A 15,275-nucleotide genomic window follows, 5' to 3' on the forward strand; every position below is an offset into this window, starting at 1 on the left:
GGGAGGCGGAGGCAGGGAGAGTTGCTTAAACCCAGGAGACGGAGATTTCAGTGAGCCGAGATCACACCATTACACTCCAGCCTAAGCAACAACAGCGAAATTCCATCTCAAAAAATAAAAATACAAATACAAAAATTAGCTATGATTGGGTGCGCCTGTAATTCCAGCTACTTGAGAGGCTGAGGCAGGAGAGCCGCTTGAACCGGGAGGGCAGAGGCTACAGTGAGTTGAGTTTGTGCTACTGCACTTCAGCCGGGCAACAGAGCAAGACTCTGTCTCAAAAAACAAAAAAACAAAAAACTGGTTGGGAGATGCCCCAAGGCAAGACCTGCCTCCTTGGTCCTGGTCTGCAAACACTGATGATCCCCACTTCGCATCTTCCAAAGCCCTGATCACACTTAGCTAGTTGTGTTTTCCTTTCAGCTTTTAAAAAAGAATACCTCCTTAGAAAAATTAATAACGGACCAGGCACAGTGGCTTATGCCTATCATTTCAGCACTCTGGGAAACCAATGCAGGAGGATCGCTTCAGGCTGTGAATTCAAGACCAGCCTTGGCAACATAGCAGGATCAACCTTGTCTCTACAAAAAAGAAAAAATTACCTAGGTGTAGTAGTGCATGCCTGTAGTCCTAGCTACTGTGGAGGCCAAGGCAGGAGGATTGTTTGAGTTCAGGAGTTTAAGACCAGCCTGGGCAACACTGTAAGACCCCTGTCTCTAAAAAACAAATTTTTCTTTTAAATTAGCTGGGCTCGGTGGTTCTCAACTGTAAGTCCCAGCTACTCGAGAGACTGGGGCAGGAGGATCACTTGAGCTCAGGACAAGAGTTGGAGGCTGCAATGAGCTGTGATCACACCACTGCACTCCAGCCTGGGCGACAGAACTAAAAATATCGCATCAAAAATAAAGAGTTGTCAGAAAAATGAATAACAAACATACAGACTTTTTTTTTTTTTTTTGAGACAAGGTCTCATTTTGTCACCTAGGCTGGAATGTAGTCGCGCCATCTTGGCTCACGATCCTCCTGCCTCAGCCTCCCAAGTAGCTGGGACTACAGGCATGCACCACCACACCTGGCTAATTTTTGTATTTTTAGTAGAGACAGAATTTCACCATGTTGGCCAAGCTAGTCTTGAACTCCCAACCTTAGGTGATCCAACCGCCTTGGCCTCCCAAAGTGCGGGGATTACAGGCGTGAGCCACTGTGCCCGGCCGACTTTAAAAATAATAATCAGAATGTTTCCTCGCCAACTGCATCCCTGGTTCCTCCCATTGTCTCCTCCTGTGGTTTCTGGTCTCTTCTATGAATGGAGACGGTAGCCCCTCCGGGCCCGGCTGTCACCACAATCCCTGGTATGGAATAGTCCTGCCCTGCAATGGCAGAGTGTGGTATCATCATTGTCATTTGAAAGCTTGGGGAAAAGAGAGTTGCTCTCATCGTGGAAGGTAAGTGCAGTCCTTGTTATCACATTCAATATTTTGGTCCGTTTAGCAGTTGCTTAGTAACCAAAGCGCAACTGACCAGGAGATGGAAAACTTAAAATTCACTTCCAGGGATTGCCTCAAACTGCCAAGTGTGCACCTTCCCGCGTCAATGTGACTGATTTTTTATAAGTGACATGAAATCTTCTGGAGATGAGGCATGGTTTTCTGGATATTGGGTGTCCTGGTGAAAATCCAAAGCCATGTGCTATCTGAGAAGAAATCCAGAGAGTGTGCACTTTCCCGGAGGTGCCCAAGCCCCACCCAGGCCCCATAAACCTGGCAGGAACTGGACTTGACCTGCATGGACCCCAGCCCTGCCAAGCCGGCCTCTGTGTAAAGCAGGGCCCCTGGAACCTTGCTCTTCTCTATACCTGGGCCTTTGGCCGCTGGCAACACCAGGCCGCAAGTGAGGAGTGGATGAAAGCAGCCAGGGGCGAGCTGGCACCCCCAGGCAGCCAGGGCCTCCAGCTTTTCAGCTCCACACTCCAGGATCAGGAAGCTGCACCCAGGGAGACGGTGTCCTCCCGTTGCTGCTGCTCCCAGAAGAGTCAAGGCTAAGTAAGCTCCCTGGCCAGAGGGTTTTCCTGGTTGACAAGCAGCAGAGGGGAGGCATCGGTGAGGCATCTCGGAGACTGGGGCCATCCCCTTCCCTTCCTTCCTATCTTCAGCAGAAAGGTATTGAATGCCTGCCGTGTGTTTTTCTCCTTCAATTCACTTAAGAGACACACAGCAGGGCTGGCTTATCTGTCCTCCCACCATGTACATTGCCAGAAAGAGCGACTGGTATCCCTGGAAGGACTCAAGCACACAGGCAAAGACAGCTGGGCCGCAGAGGAGAGCAGTGCTTCTGAAACACACACCCAGACCCCAACAGTGGGCGTGATATGAGGCAGGACAGCTGGGCCACAAAGACAAAGTCAGCATGACAAAGGCACTCAGGGAAACAGAGGAAGATATTGGCAGTGTGAAGCAAAACCAAAAGGTAATTTTCAAATGGACCAAGTGGAAGTAACAGTGTAAAAAATCGAATAACTTAGGAGCAAAGAAGAAAGGATACATTGCCAGCCAGGTCTGGTGGCTCATGCCTGGAATCTCAGCACTTTGGGAGGCCAAGGCTGGAGGGTTGCTTGAGCTCAGAAGTTCGAGACCAGCCTGGCAACATAGCAAGACTTCATCTCTATAAACAAAATTTTTTTAAGTAAATAAATAAAAGAATCAACACAAACGTGGAAAATAAAAATGAAGATATTTCCCAGAAAGTAACTAAAAACATATATCTGTAGATGTTAGAAAGAAAAGAAAATTAGAGATCAATTCAGGAGCTCCAACATCCACCTAATAGGAATTCCAGAAAGAGGAAGTAGAAGATAGGCCAGGTGCAGTGGTTCACACCTATAATCTCAGCACTTTGGGAGGCTGAGGTGGGAGGATCGCTTGAGCCCAGGAGTTCAAGACCAGCCTGGACAACATGGCAAAACCCCATCTATACCAAAAAAAAAAAAAAAAATAGAAAAATTAGCTAGGCATGGTGACATGCGCCTGTAGTCCTAACTATTAGGGAGGCTAAAGTGGGAGGATCGCTTGAGCCCAGGAGGTTGAGGCTGCCATGAGCCATGATCACACCACTGTACTCCAGCCTGGGTGATAGAGCAAGACCCTGTCTCCAAAAAAAAAAGAAGACAAATTGCTGAAGACCAGTTAGATCAAGTTAACCTTGATCTAGAAGGCAGCAGGAAAGGATAAAGAAATAGCAAAATATAAAAGAAAAGTTGAACGACATGGAGGAGAGAAGTAGCTATGCCAACAATATCCAAGTAATAGCAGTTTCAAACAGAATAGAAGTATTCAAATGAAAATAAATTTAGCCAGAATTAAAGAAAGAGAGGGCTTATATAGGGCCACACTGGAGCCATTAGGAAAAGTCCTTACCTAGACCCACGTTCAGTGTCTCTTCACTCACCAGCCCGACCAGTCCCTATCCACCTCCCAAGTTCTTCAGCCAACTCTGCTGATGCATTCAGAGGAGGATTTAGGCAATTGTCAACCTCTGCACATCTTGTGGGTATGCAGCAGCTATGTATTTTTGTTATCATCTTTTAAATCTACGACATTGGTGAGATACCCAGGACCCATGTCTGCATCTCTATGTGCCCATTCCAGCACCAGGAAACTTTTAGGGGTCTGAAACGCTCGTGGAGCAAGTGAATGAATGAGTGACGGTAGCCAGGGCAGTTTTGACCTGTGTATGTGAACATTGGAAATACACGATAGGTAACTAAAGTACAAAACTATGTTTACAACTTGTGATTTGGGACAGGCTCATGCCTATAGTCGCAGCACTTTGGGAGACCGAAGCGGGTGGATGGCTTGAGCCCAGGAGTTTAAGACCAGCCTGGGCAACGTGGTAAAACCATGGCCCTACCAAAAAAAAAAAAATTTAGGTGGGTGTGCTGGCATATGCCACTAGTCCCAGCTACTCTGGAGGCTGAAGCAGGAGGACTGCTTGAGCCCAAGAGGCAGAGGTTGCAGTGAGCCAAGATCATGCCACTGCACTGTAGCCTGGGTGACAGAGTGAGACCCTGTCTCACAAAAAAAAAAAAAAAAAAAAAAAAAAAACCTTGCCATTAGCCTTAAGAAAAGTTTGCAAGCTTTTATTTTGTGTCTGAAGGAGTTTACACTCTGAATTCTTCATCAACAGGGTGTCATGGTAGCAGCTTTCTGCATTGACTGGTGATTATCCTTTTCTGATATAAGACCCTTAACACTTTTAATTTTTTTAATTACCATTTGTAGTGTTAGACTATCTTTGCACAGCAATTTTTCTGTCAGATCTTGTAGGTTTCACTTTGAGATGATACAGTGGGATGTTTCATCATTTAAGCAGCCCCGTCCCTTCCCCACTGCCTGCACCCAGCACTGTATTGCAGAGGCCCAGTTTGGGTACTTATCTTACAGAGACACTGCCTTCTTCATGAAATTGTCCTAAAAATAGCTTCATTTAACTAGGCCATTTGACAGGCTTTTTCAGACTTTTTCTCAGACCAGTCTGAAAGCCGGATATTATTTCAAACAGATACAATGAACATTGAACTCGATCACAAGGCATCTGTTACCCTATTCAGGCTGCTGGGAGTTGATAAGACTGCCTCAAATCACTGTGTGCAGTTAAAGGCTGCAAAAGCCTCAGGCCACAAAAATTCCCCAGCCCAGGGGCCCAGAGACAGTTTTTCCACCTCTCAGCATCGTGGGTGTACCTTAGCCCGTTTTCTGTTGCTGCAACAGAACACCTGAAGCCAGGTGATTTATAAAGAAAAGAGGTTTATTTGGCTCACGGTTCTGCAGGCCGGGAAGTTCGAGGACATGGCCCTGGCTCCTGGCGAGGGCTTCCGTGCTGCGTCATAACGTGACGGATAGGGTCAAAGGGGAGGTGGATGCATCCCAAGAGGGACAACCCAGGGAGGTTCCTGGGGTTATGATATCCCACTCTTAAGGGAATTCATCCAATCCCTAAAGTCTGGTCAGAGCAAGAACTCATTCACTGCCAGGAGAATGGCACCAAGCCATTCATGAGGGGATCCACCCCCATGACCCAAACACCTCCCTCTAGACCCCACCTCCCAGTGCCCCCACGCTGGGGATCAAATTTCAGTAGCAGTTTTGGTGGAGACAAACCATAGTAGGGTAGGTAGGTACTCTCACTTGCACCTGCCTCCTTGGGACCATGGAGCAGGTTCCGGAAGGACAGAGCTCTCATTGTCAGGCCTGTCTGGTGCCCTGGGCTGTCCCCAGGAATAGACTTGCCTTTCTCTGACAGGATGGGCCACATCCAGGACTCTGGCATCCAACATGACACACAGCCCAGTGAATACTGGACAAATTCTAGGGATATAGGACAAAAGGGACCTATGGCCCAGCATTCAGAGAGAGCTCACAGTGTGAGCACCCAATGAAAACTCAAACCTGCAAACTAGGACTCGAGAAAGTGCTACTCCCTGAGACGGAGCCGCTGGGAGGGTCTGGGAAGGACAGAGGGGGTGGAAGTAGGAGATGAGGTTCCCTGGGAGGAGAAGGCATTCAGGCAAGCAGCGCAAGTAGAGGCCTAGTGCCGAGGAAGGCCTGGCTCTTCAGAGTCTCGCACATGGTGGGAGTTGTTGGAGAACAGGGCCCTGAGAATGAGTGGCGGGTAAGGCCAAAAGAAGGAAGGAGCCTTGGTGTAGAAGGGCCGTGCGTGTGGCTGAGGGAGGGATTACATCCTGAAGGCAGCAGAGTGCAGGTGCGTGTGGACTCAGAGCCATAGAATGAGAGCCCTCAACCCCAGCCAGGTCCCTGTGGCTATAACATTGGCTCCAGGGCCCTTGGGCATGCTAAAAAACCTTCCCTGGGTCACAGACAGTTCTAGCCTGTGGCTCCTCACAAGAGACCATCCTCAGGACCTGCTTGCAGACGTTGGGGTGGTGGTCTGCCCTGGTTTCCTGCTCTAACCCCCCATAGGCTTTTGGAGTTGGCCGTGCCCTTCTCAAAAGGACTCTCCAGGCCGGGTGCGGTGGCTCATGCCTATAATCCCAGCACTTTGGGAGGCCAAGGCGGTTGGATAACCTGAGGTCAGGAGTTCGAGACCAGCCTGGCCAACATGGCAAAACCTCATCTCTACTAAAAATACAAAAATTAGCCGGGTATGGTGCTGTACACCTGTAGTCTCAGCTACTCGGGAGGCTGAGGCAGGAGAATTGCTTGAACCAGGGAGGCGGAGGTTGCAGTGAGCCGAGATCACGTCATTGCACTCCAGCCTGGGTGACAGAGCTCTGTCTCAAAACAAACAAACATAAAAACACTCTCCACATTCCTCTCTCATGATGCTCTGTGTTGGATTCTCATATTTGCCTTCAGATTACTAAAGGAAATACTTTAAAAACAGAAAAAGGGAAAAACCTGGACAATTGCTTTTATGAGCAGGCTGGGCCATAGCAATGAACCCACACAGTCTGCATTGCAGCCTTGTACAGTTCCCCAACCTGTGTCTCCATCCTCACCTGCCCTCCTTACCTCCAGTTGACCACCTTCTCCTGGTTTCCTCATTCCTGGTGAGGCTTTCACTGCCAAGTGCTTTTTCCTAAAGTAGCCTTTCCCCGGCTCCTCCTCTCACCCCCAGCCTGGCAAACTTCTACTCAATCTTCAAAACCCCACTTACCTGTCACCTCCTCTGCAGCCTTCCTTGATTCCCTCCCACAAAGATAATTTATTTCTCCCTCTGTTTTTTTCGGAGCACTCTTCTCAGAGCTCTTTTTGAACCCTTGACAGGACAAGGTGTATTTTATATTTTTATGGGTTTGTCTCCTCAGTGAAATTGGGACCCCATCAAAGGCAGGCAGTCCATGTGCACCAACATGTGATTATCAAAAGAGCGCATAGCATCAGCAAGCACATCTCTTCCCCCAGTGCGAGCCCACCTCCTCCTGCTGGATAGCATTGACTCATGGTTCCACATAGCCCTTCCCGAGCCCTGAGCTAGGAAGCTGTCCCTTCAGTCACCCGCTGAGCCGGGCTCCTTGTGACTAACCTGCTCTCTCCCTCTCACCCTCCTAGGGCCGACGAGATTGAAATGATCATGACGGACCTTGAAAGGGCAAACCAGGTAGGACCCTGGACGCTTTTAGTCCTAAAACCCACACTAGCGGGCCCATTTCTGGCATCTCGGAAGATGTGTCACCCGAAGTTAGAAGGCTGGTTATCCTTCCATTTTTTACTGACAGCTTTCAACGTCGATGCTGCTTCTGATGTCGTGAGAAGTAGGAAAAGACATAAAAAGTCCCAGGAACCATTTCCTTGGCAAAGTCTTTGATGTGGTTCCAGCATCTCAGACATCCCATGGTGAACATCCCCTCCAAAGTGGTAACTGTCTCCTTTTCCTTACTCCGTCTCTAAACACCCGTCTGTGTAGCTGTGGCATCCGTGACAGCATAGACATCTTACCACGGTGTTATCCTAGGAGAGTTCCTTACCGCCACGTTCTCATGGGTTGCAGCCACTTGCTGCAGCGAGGGCTGTCAGCTGACAGCCCCCTTTTGGCTGACACTTGGTTCTCAGAGAGGCCTTATGGCAAGTACCCAGCACAGTGTCTGGCACATAATTAGGTACATGGTGTTGGGTGGTTCTAAACACTCTGCTGCCTGGAAAATTCAGCCATTCCAAAACCCCTTCCTCTCACAGGGACCCCACAGAACAGGAAAACATTTTGCTTTAGCCAGTGCTGCTGTTGCTCTGAAAAGAAAGTGGTCCCCCGGCTGGGCTCACGCCTGCAATCCCAGCAGTTTGGGAGGCCGAGGTGGGTGGATCACTTGAGGTCAGGAGTTCGAGGCCAGCCTGGCCAACATGGTGAAGCCCCGTCTCTGATAAAAATATAAAAATTAGCCGGTTGCGGTGACATATACCTGTCATCCCAGCTGTTCAGGAGGCTGAGGCAGGAGAATCAGTGAGCCGATCACACCACCGCACTCCAGCCTGGGCGACAGAGCAAGAATCTGTCTCAAAAAAAAAAAGCAGTTATTGGAAGGAGTCACCTTCATCACAGATCGCTATTCCTGTTTCTCAAGTGTCCACCAACTCCCCCTCTCCGCTCAAGGCCAGTCCTGGGCATACCTTGCCTTTAGATGGCACTTTTGGACAATCTAATGTACCCAACAGGAGAGCCTGGTTTGTTAAACGGGAGAGCCTTATCCTGTGAATATCAGTGCACTGTCTGGAACAGGCTCTCTGTGGTCTCAGAGACAGGCCCCAGGTACCTAAGAAGTTTGGCAAAGCAAACGCACTTCTCAAGGTGCCAAAGCCACTCGGTGGACCCCAGTCTTAGGAAACACCAGACAGGACCGCAGGGACAGGTGCTGACTCCAGAACGACATGGGTTCAGTTCCTAACTTGGTATTTCCTGTGTGGCCTTGACGGGTCTCTTAATCTCTTAAATTTCTTGGTCATTAAAAAAATCAAAAGAAAAATGAACCTTGAGGCCATTATGCCAGGGGAAATACGCCAGTCACAAAAAAAGACAAAGATGGAATGATTCCACCTCTATGAAGTCTCAGGAGGAGCCAACTTCGAGAGACAGAAAGTGCCACGGTGACTGCCAGGAACGAGGGGAGGAGGGAAATACGAAGTTGTTGTTAAATGGGTACAAAGTTTTGGTTTTGCAAGATGAAAAAATTCTGGAGATTAATTGCACAAGCACGTAAACATCCTTGACGCTACTGAAAAGTACGCTAATGGTTGAGGTGGTAAATTTTATGCTTTGTGTATTTTACCACGATTTCAAATATATTAAAAATTTTTGAAAGAAAGGAAGGGAATTTAGCTAATGCTTCCTTTGCAAGGTTGTTTTGAGGATTAGAGGTAAAATGCCAGAGTAAAAAGTAGATGGTGGCCAGGCGCAGAGGCTCACACCTGTAATCCTAACACTTGGGAAGACCGAGGCAGGCAGATCACTTTAGGTCAGGAGTTTGAGACCAGCCTGGGCAATTTAACAAGACCCCATTTCCATAAAAAATACAAAAGTTAACTGGGTGTGGCAGTGTGCCTGTAGTCCCAGCCACTCAGGAGGCTGAAGCAGGAGGATCAGTTGAGTCCAGGAGGTGGAGGTTGCAGTGAGCTATGATTGCACCACTGCACCCCAGCCTAGGTGACAGAGTGAGACCCTATCTCAAAAAAAAAAAAAAAAGAAAAAGATGCCTCAATAAATGTTAGTTCTATAGCTGCTGAAGAAGCACAGGTTTTGGGGGAATTGCAAAGTCGTGCATTCAGGAAAGGGTGGTAAGTGGTAGAGGCGAGTTCTCACCAACAACTCAGCCAGAGTTAATAGCCTGATATGGCTGCATTAATAGCAATACAGTTTCTAAAATGAAGAAGGTGGTGATTCTGCTCATTGGCAGCAGTGAGTCCATGCCTGGGAAATTCCGGTTTTTAAATTTATGTATTTTTCTTCTTTGAAATGGAATTTTACTCTTGTCATCCAGGCTGGAGTACAATGGTACAATCTCAGCTCACTGCATCTTCTGCCTCCTGGGTTTAAGCAAATTCTCCTGCCTCAGCCTCCCGAGTAGCTGGGATTATAGGTGCCCACCACCACGCCTGGCTAATTTTTGTATTTTTAGTAGAGACAGGATTTCACCGTGTTGGTCAGACTGGTCTCAAACTCCTGACCTCAGGTGATCTGCGCGCCCGCCTTGGCCTCCCAAAGTGCTGTGGTTTCAGGAGTGAGCCACCACACCCGGCTGGAAATTCCATTTTAGACTGGAAGCCACACTGTAAAGAAAACAGCTCCTTGGAGTGTGTTCAGAGATGACTCCATATGGGGCCAGGACAGGGAGGGGCTCTAACGCAAAAGGAACTATGGGGTTCAGAGACGTTCCTAATCTTGGGGTAGCAGGGAAAGACAGCAGCATCACTGGACAACAGGAGCAAGAGGAGTAATTTCAGGAATCTGGGACACGAAAAGATGAGAAGGAGGGAAGGGCTGTGGGGGTATTTGTACGTTCTGTCCTTGTAGCTCTCAAGGGCCGACCAGAAAGAAAGAAAGGCCAGGGGATGGAGCCACGCCTTTTCTGAGAGACCCCTGTAGACCCCAACCAAGCATAGAGGCTGGCGGGAGGAAACTTTTTTATTTTTGTTTTTGAGACAGTCTTGCTGCGTTGCCCAGGCTGGAATACAGTGGCACATTTTCAGCTCACTGCAACCTCCCCCTCCTGGGTTCAAGCAATTCTCCTGCCTGAGCCTCCCCAGTAGCTGGGACTACAGGCATACGCCACCACGCACGGCTAATTTTCTTATTTTTAGTAGAGGTGGTGTTTTGCTGTGTTGCCCAGGCTGGTCTCGAATTCCTGGGTTCAAGCGATCTGCCCACCTCAGCCTCCCAAACTGCTGAGATTGCAGGCATATGCCACCACGTCCAGCTAATTATTGTTCTTAGTAGAGACAGGGTTTTGCAATGTTTGCCCAGGCTGCTCTTGAGCTCCTGGGCTCACACGATCCACCCACCTCCGCCTCCCAAAGTTCTGGGATTACAGGTGTGAGCCACCATGCCCAGTCAGGAAGCTTGTTCCCAATGGTGGTCCTCCTCAGTCTGGCTCTCCAGAGGTGCCACGCTGAAAGATGCTTGCTCTGGAGAGAGTGAGCTCCCTGTCACCAGAGCTATGCAAGCAGATTCGCCAGCCCTCCCGGAGAGCATGAGATGGGAAATCAGCCACAGAGTAGACCGAAGGAGGGATTGAACAAGAAGACTCAAAGGGTGCCTTTTGACCCTGAAGTCTAGGAGTTCGTGACATGAGAAGCATTCAGAGAGGAAAGATGCAAGCCCTGGAATATTAAGAGAATATTTTCAGCAGGAAAAGAAGTGGAAGGTTAAAGGAAAGCCAGAGAAGGGGACGTTGGCCTGGGCCATCAACTAGGAGAAAAGCTGCCCAGAGCTTGGCATAGTGGTGGTGGCACCTATAGTACCAGCACTTGGAGAGCCTGAGGCAGGAGCTCGCTTGAGCCCACGAGTTTGAGACCAGCCTGGGCAACATAGTGAGACCCCCATCTCTACAAAAAGTTAAAAAAAAACTAGCCAGGTGTGATGGTGCATACCTGTGGTCCCAGCTAACCCAGGAGGCTGAGGTGGGAGGATCTCTTGGGCCCAGGAGTTCAAAACCAACACCAGAGATGCGGGTCGGAGAGTGGGCTGGTAGGAGGGGACCTGGCCGGGCCTGCAGGAGGGTCCCAGTGTGAAGGATTAATCCTGGGAGCACTGAAGAATCGTAGGCAGGATTGAGACATCAGGTTTGAGTTCTAGAAGGATCTCTCTGGCTGTACCTTGGAGAACAGATGGGAGTGGAAAGACCAGAAGCCAGGGGAGCAGTGGGAAGCTAGTGTGGCAGTAAGGGGAGAGATGGCATGGGCCTGACCCGAGGCCGTCCCTGCGGAGGTGAGCTGGAGGTGGGCTGGGCAGTAAGAGGAGGGCGCAGACACGGTCCCACACTGGTGCAGGCGGCAGGCATCTGGACCAACGCCTTTCCCATCAGGAAACCCCCAGGAGGAGCAATTTACTAGCTCACTGGCATACAGCATTCGTTTTCCCTAGGCATGTAGTTAGAATGTTCTACTGAGACCTGAAGCGCTCTTTTATTGCTAAAGCACTGTGCTCCTGTTACAGAGAAGTGGTAGAGTAGTTGGCACCTGTCAGTTATGTCCGAGCCTCATTCACACCTGTTTGTTGAACATCAGTGCACTGGCATAAATACTTACTGTCCCAATTGGTGACAGTAAAGGTTCAGAACTCTTGAGACTTCATGGTAAATAAGAAGCCACAGCTTTGCACTTCAAACTGTGTGTGAAACCCCGTCCCGGGGTAAATAAGAAGCCACAGCTTTGCACTTCAAACTGGGTGTGAAACCCTGTCCCAGGGCTTTCAGCAATTCATGGCTTTTTTGCAGTGAAAAACAGCGGCCCACCCACTGCCCCTCGAGGGCCTCCTTTCTGAGCAGTGGTGATCTGAGTTGCTGGTGGGCCTTGGTCTCAAACTCCCAGGCTCAAGCGATCCTCTCCCCTTGGCCTACCAAAGTACTGGGATTACAGGCATGAGCCACTGCGCCCGGCTTTGAAACCAGCATTTCTTTTTTTTTTTTTTTGAGACGGAGTCTTGCTCTGCTGCCCGGGCTGGAGTGCAGTGGCCAGATCTCAGCTCACTGCAAGCTCCGCCTCCCGGGTTTCCGCCATTCTCCTGCCTCAGCCTCCGGAGTAGCTGGGACTACAGGCGCCCGCCACCTCGTCCGGCTAGTTTTTTTGTATTTTTAGTAGAGACGGGGTTTCACCGTGTTAGCCAGGATGGTCTCGATCTCCTGACCTCCTGATCCTCCCGTCTTGGCCTCCCAAAGTGCTGGGATTACAGGCTTGAGCCACCGCGCCCGGCCGAAACCAGCATTTCTTTAGTACCTATGAGGCCTGCTCAGAGTCGGTGCTCAAAAAGATGTACTGAATGAATATGGGCTTTAACGCCCAGGCTGGAGTGCAGTGGCACATTCTCCTAGCCCACAGTGGGGCTGGGAGGGAGTCACTGAAGTGAGCTGCCCTCCTCCCGTTCACCTGCCTGGTGTTTATGTCACAAGACTGCCCTAGTGGAGGACCCTCCAGGTTGAGGTTAGAGGTTGGAAACCACAGCTGAACCTCACCATGGAGAGTGGGTCTCCATGGAGGCCTTGGCCACTGGTGCAGCATCAGCATGGGACACGTGGTGGTCAGCATCTGGTCTCCAGCCGTGGTAGACGTTCCTGGCCTCCTTCCTGCAAAGTCACTGACGTGGGGTTACCTCTGGAAGTCGAGATGTTCACTGTAATTGCTGGGGGTGGGGAAGCAGGGCTCAGCCCATCCTCGGCTCTGGGGCTGCTTTGTTCCTCAGGGGACTTGCTCATCTCTGGTGTCCTCAAGCCTGAATGTTAATGGCCATGCAAGCAGAGAACAAGAGAGTAAACCTGGGGCCAAGAAAGGGGTGAAAGATTGGATCAGAGACTCCCCCCCAACCCATCTAAAACCAGGGACTTCAAAGGCCACACTCTGAAAGTGTCGACTGGGGGGATGTGGAAAGGAGTCTGCCCTTAAAGGGGAGACGGTGAGGGTTCCCTCTTGTTGGTTCCAGAGGGAGAAGAAAATGAGCCTCCCAAGAGATTCCTAACCACAGTCATCCCTCCACAGGTCTGGGGCTGTGTTTCACGCCAGGCCCCCCAGCCCTCTCCCCACACCTCCCCCCCGCAGGCTGCAGCTGGCCCAAGGCCCTGTCTTTATCCTCTGCAAGCCCATCCCTCTCTGTGTCCTTCCCATGGTGCCTCACCATGTTTTATGAGTCAAATTTTTCAGACTTCAGAGGCCTGGAAGTAGCTGTCTGCATCCTGTATTCACATCCCAATCGGGGGCACTGAGATTAGAGGAAAACTTTTTTTTTTTTTTTTTTTTTGAGATGGAGTCTTGCTTGCCCTGTGACCCAGGCTGGAGTGCAGTCGTGTGAGCTCACTGCACCCTCCCCATCCTGGGTTCAAGCAGTTCTCATGCCTCAGTCCACTGTGTAGCTGGGACTACAGGTGCACACCCCCACAGCCAGCTAATTTTTGTATTTTTAGTACAGACAGGGTTTCACCATGTTGACCAGGCTGGTCTCAAACCCCTGACCTCAAGTGATCTGCCCACCTCAACCTCCCGAAGTGCTGGGAGGGATGGGCAGGGGCAGAGGAGAGATGGGCAGGGGTTGGGGGGCCTGTGGAACTTCCTCTAGGATGAGGTGACCTCGTGGACCCCTGGTTCCAGCTGCCCCTCCCCAGATCACCCAGTGAGGAATGTGACACCAGCCCAGGGAGCAGAACAGCCTCCTTCACCTTCCCCAGAGACGTGAAGCCCCCCTGGGTCTCACGGTGGAAACCATCTCTGTATTTGCTGGCTTGACTCTAACAGGAAGAATTCCTGAGACACGGTGTCGCTGGCTGCTTGCTAGTCCCAGGTGACTGCTGAAGGGAGGCAGAGTTTAACTTGATGCCGGCTAAGAGTCATTTCCCCGAAAAGGGCCTTCCACTTTGAGAGGAGGAGGATGTGAGGTGTGCCTGGGGCCACACATGCCAGGGACCTTCATGACAATGTCCTGGATACCGTCGCCAGGTGGCAGGCATCGGCTTGTGTGAGCCCCATGGCCGCCAGTCCCCTTGCTGGGCAACTGTTTTCTGCCATCGTAGTCCAGGTTACCACCGATATGCAAGCAGTACCCTCCTCGCCCCCATGTTTCTAGCATCTACTGTGGTTTCTCAGCAAAGGACAGAGAATAGGCAAGAAACAACAAGAAAGATCTCCCGGGACAGTGCTCAGGCTCGGCGAGGGGCCGTTCTCATGGTGAGGCAGACACAAAAGTAGAGTGAGGACTCCCTGTAGCTCTGCCTCTGCAGGGACACAGGAGGAGACGGGAGCCCGGCAGTAATCACAGGGAAGTGATGTCTCAGGGCAGCCACCGCTCTTGCGTCTGGGGTTCCGGATCTGGAAACACAGCTACAGGTGGTTGAACAGGGGTCTTCAGGAAGATGCCAGAGCCTCAAAACCAGTGTCACCATGCACCGAACCGGCACAGGGCCCCCTTCTTCCTGCCTCAGCTGCCAACAATGGGCTACACTTCTCAGCTCCTGAAACAAATTCATCCCAGCTGCCGATCAGCGTCTGTTTCCTTGTTCCTTCCTTTCACTGCCATGAGGCCTTTTTTTAGGGAATTCTCCTGTTTCGTGGATGTCTCACCACACAAACCACCTCAACGCTTCGTTTTTTGAGTTTTCTGTTTTTTTCGACGCCCTCAGGACAGAAATCCTAAATAAGTACGTGAGCAGAAAGTTGCATGAAAGTAACGAGGTGAAGCCAAAAGTGGTAGAAGTCTGACCACCACCGTGACCTCCAACAGACAGGCCACAGAGAGACTGTCCGTGAACTTGGAAACTGCAAATGCAACCGCTCCACAGAAATGTTGCAGTCAGGCCTGGCTCGGGGGCTCACACCTGTAACCCCAGCACTTTGGGAGGCTGAGGCGGGCGGATCACTTGAGATCGGGAGTTCGAGACCAGCCTGGCCAACAGGGTGAAACCCTGTCTCTGCTAAAAATACAAAAATTAGCTGGGCATGGTGGCATGCATCTGTAATCCCAGCTACTCAGGTGGCTGAGATGGGAGAATCACTTGAACCTGGGAGATGGAGGTTGCAGTGAGCCAGAATCACACTGCTGTGCGACAGGGCGAGACTCCATCTCAAAAAATA

At 50.4% G+C, this 15,275-nt stretch overlaps 1 protein-coding gene across 8 annotated transcripts in view; it reads left to right on the forward strand.

The window, feature by feature from the left end:
- The window catches only part of CUX1 (cut like homeobox 1), a 469,420-nt gene that overhangs the window by 339,515 nt on the left and 114,630 nt on the right, over positions 1–15,275 (forward strand). For all 8 annotated transcript variants that reach the window (XM_023194480.1, XM_023194479.1, XM_023194482.1 and 5 more), the window contains one exon: positions 7,068–7,116. In XM_023194480.1, coding sequence (XP_023050248.1) covers positions 7,068–7,116 — 49 coding nt within the window. The remainder of the gene's footprint in view (positions 1–7,067; positions 7,117–15,275) is intronic.

This window comes from Piliocolobus tephrosceles, chromosome 8, assembly GCF_002776525.5.
Source record: "Piliocolobus tephrosceles isolate RC106 chromosome 8, ASM277652v3, whole genome shotgun sequence".
In the NCBI taxonomy this organism is placed as follows: domain Eukaryota; kingdom Metazoa; phylum Chordata; class Mammalia; order Primates; family Cercopithecidae; genus Piliocolobus; species Piliocolobus tephrosceles.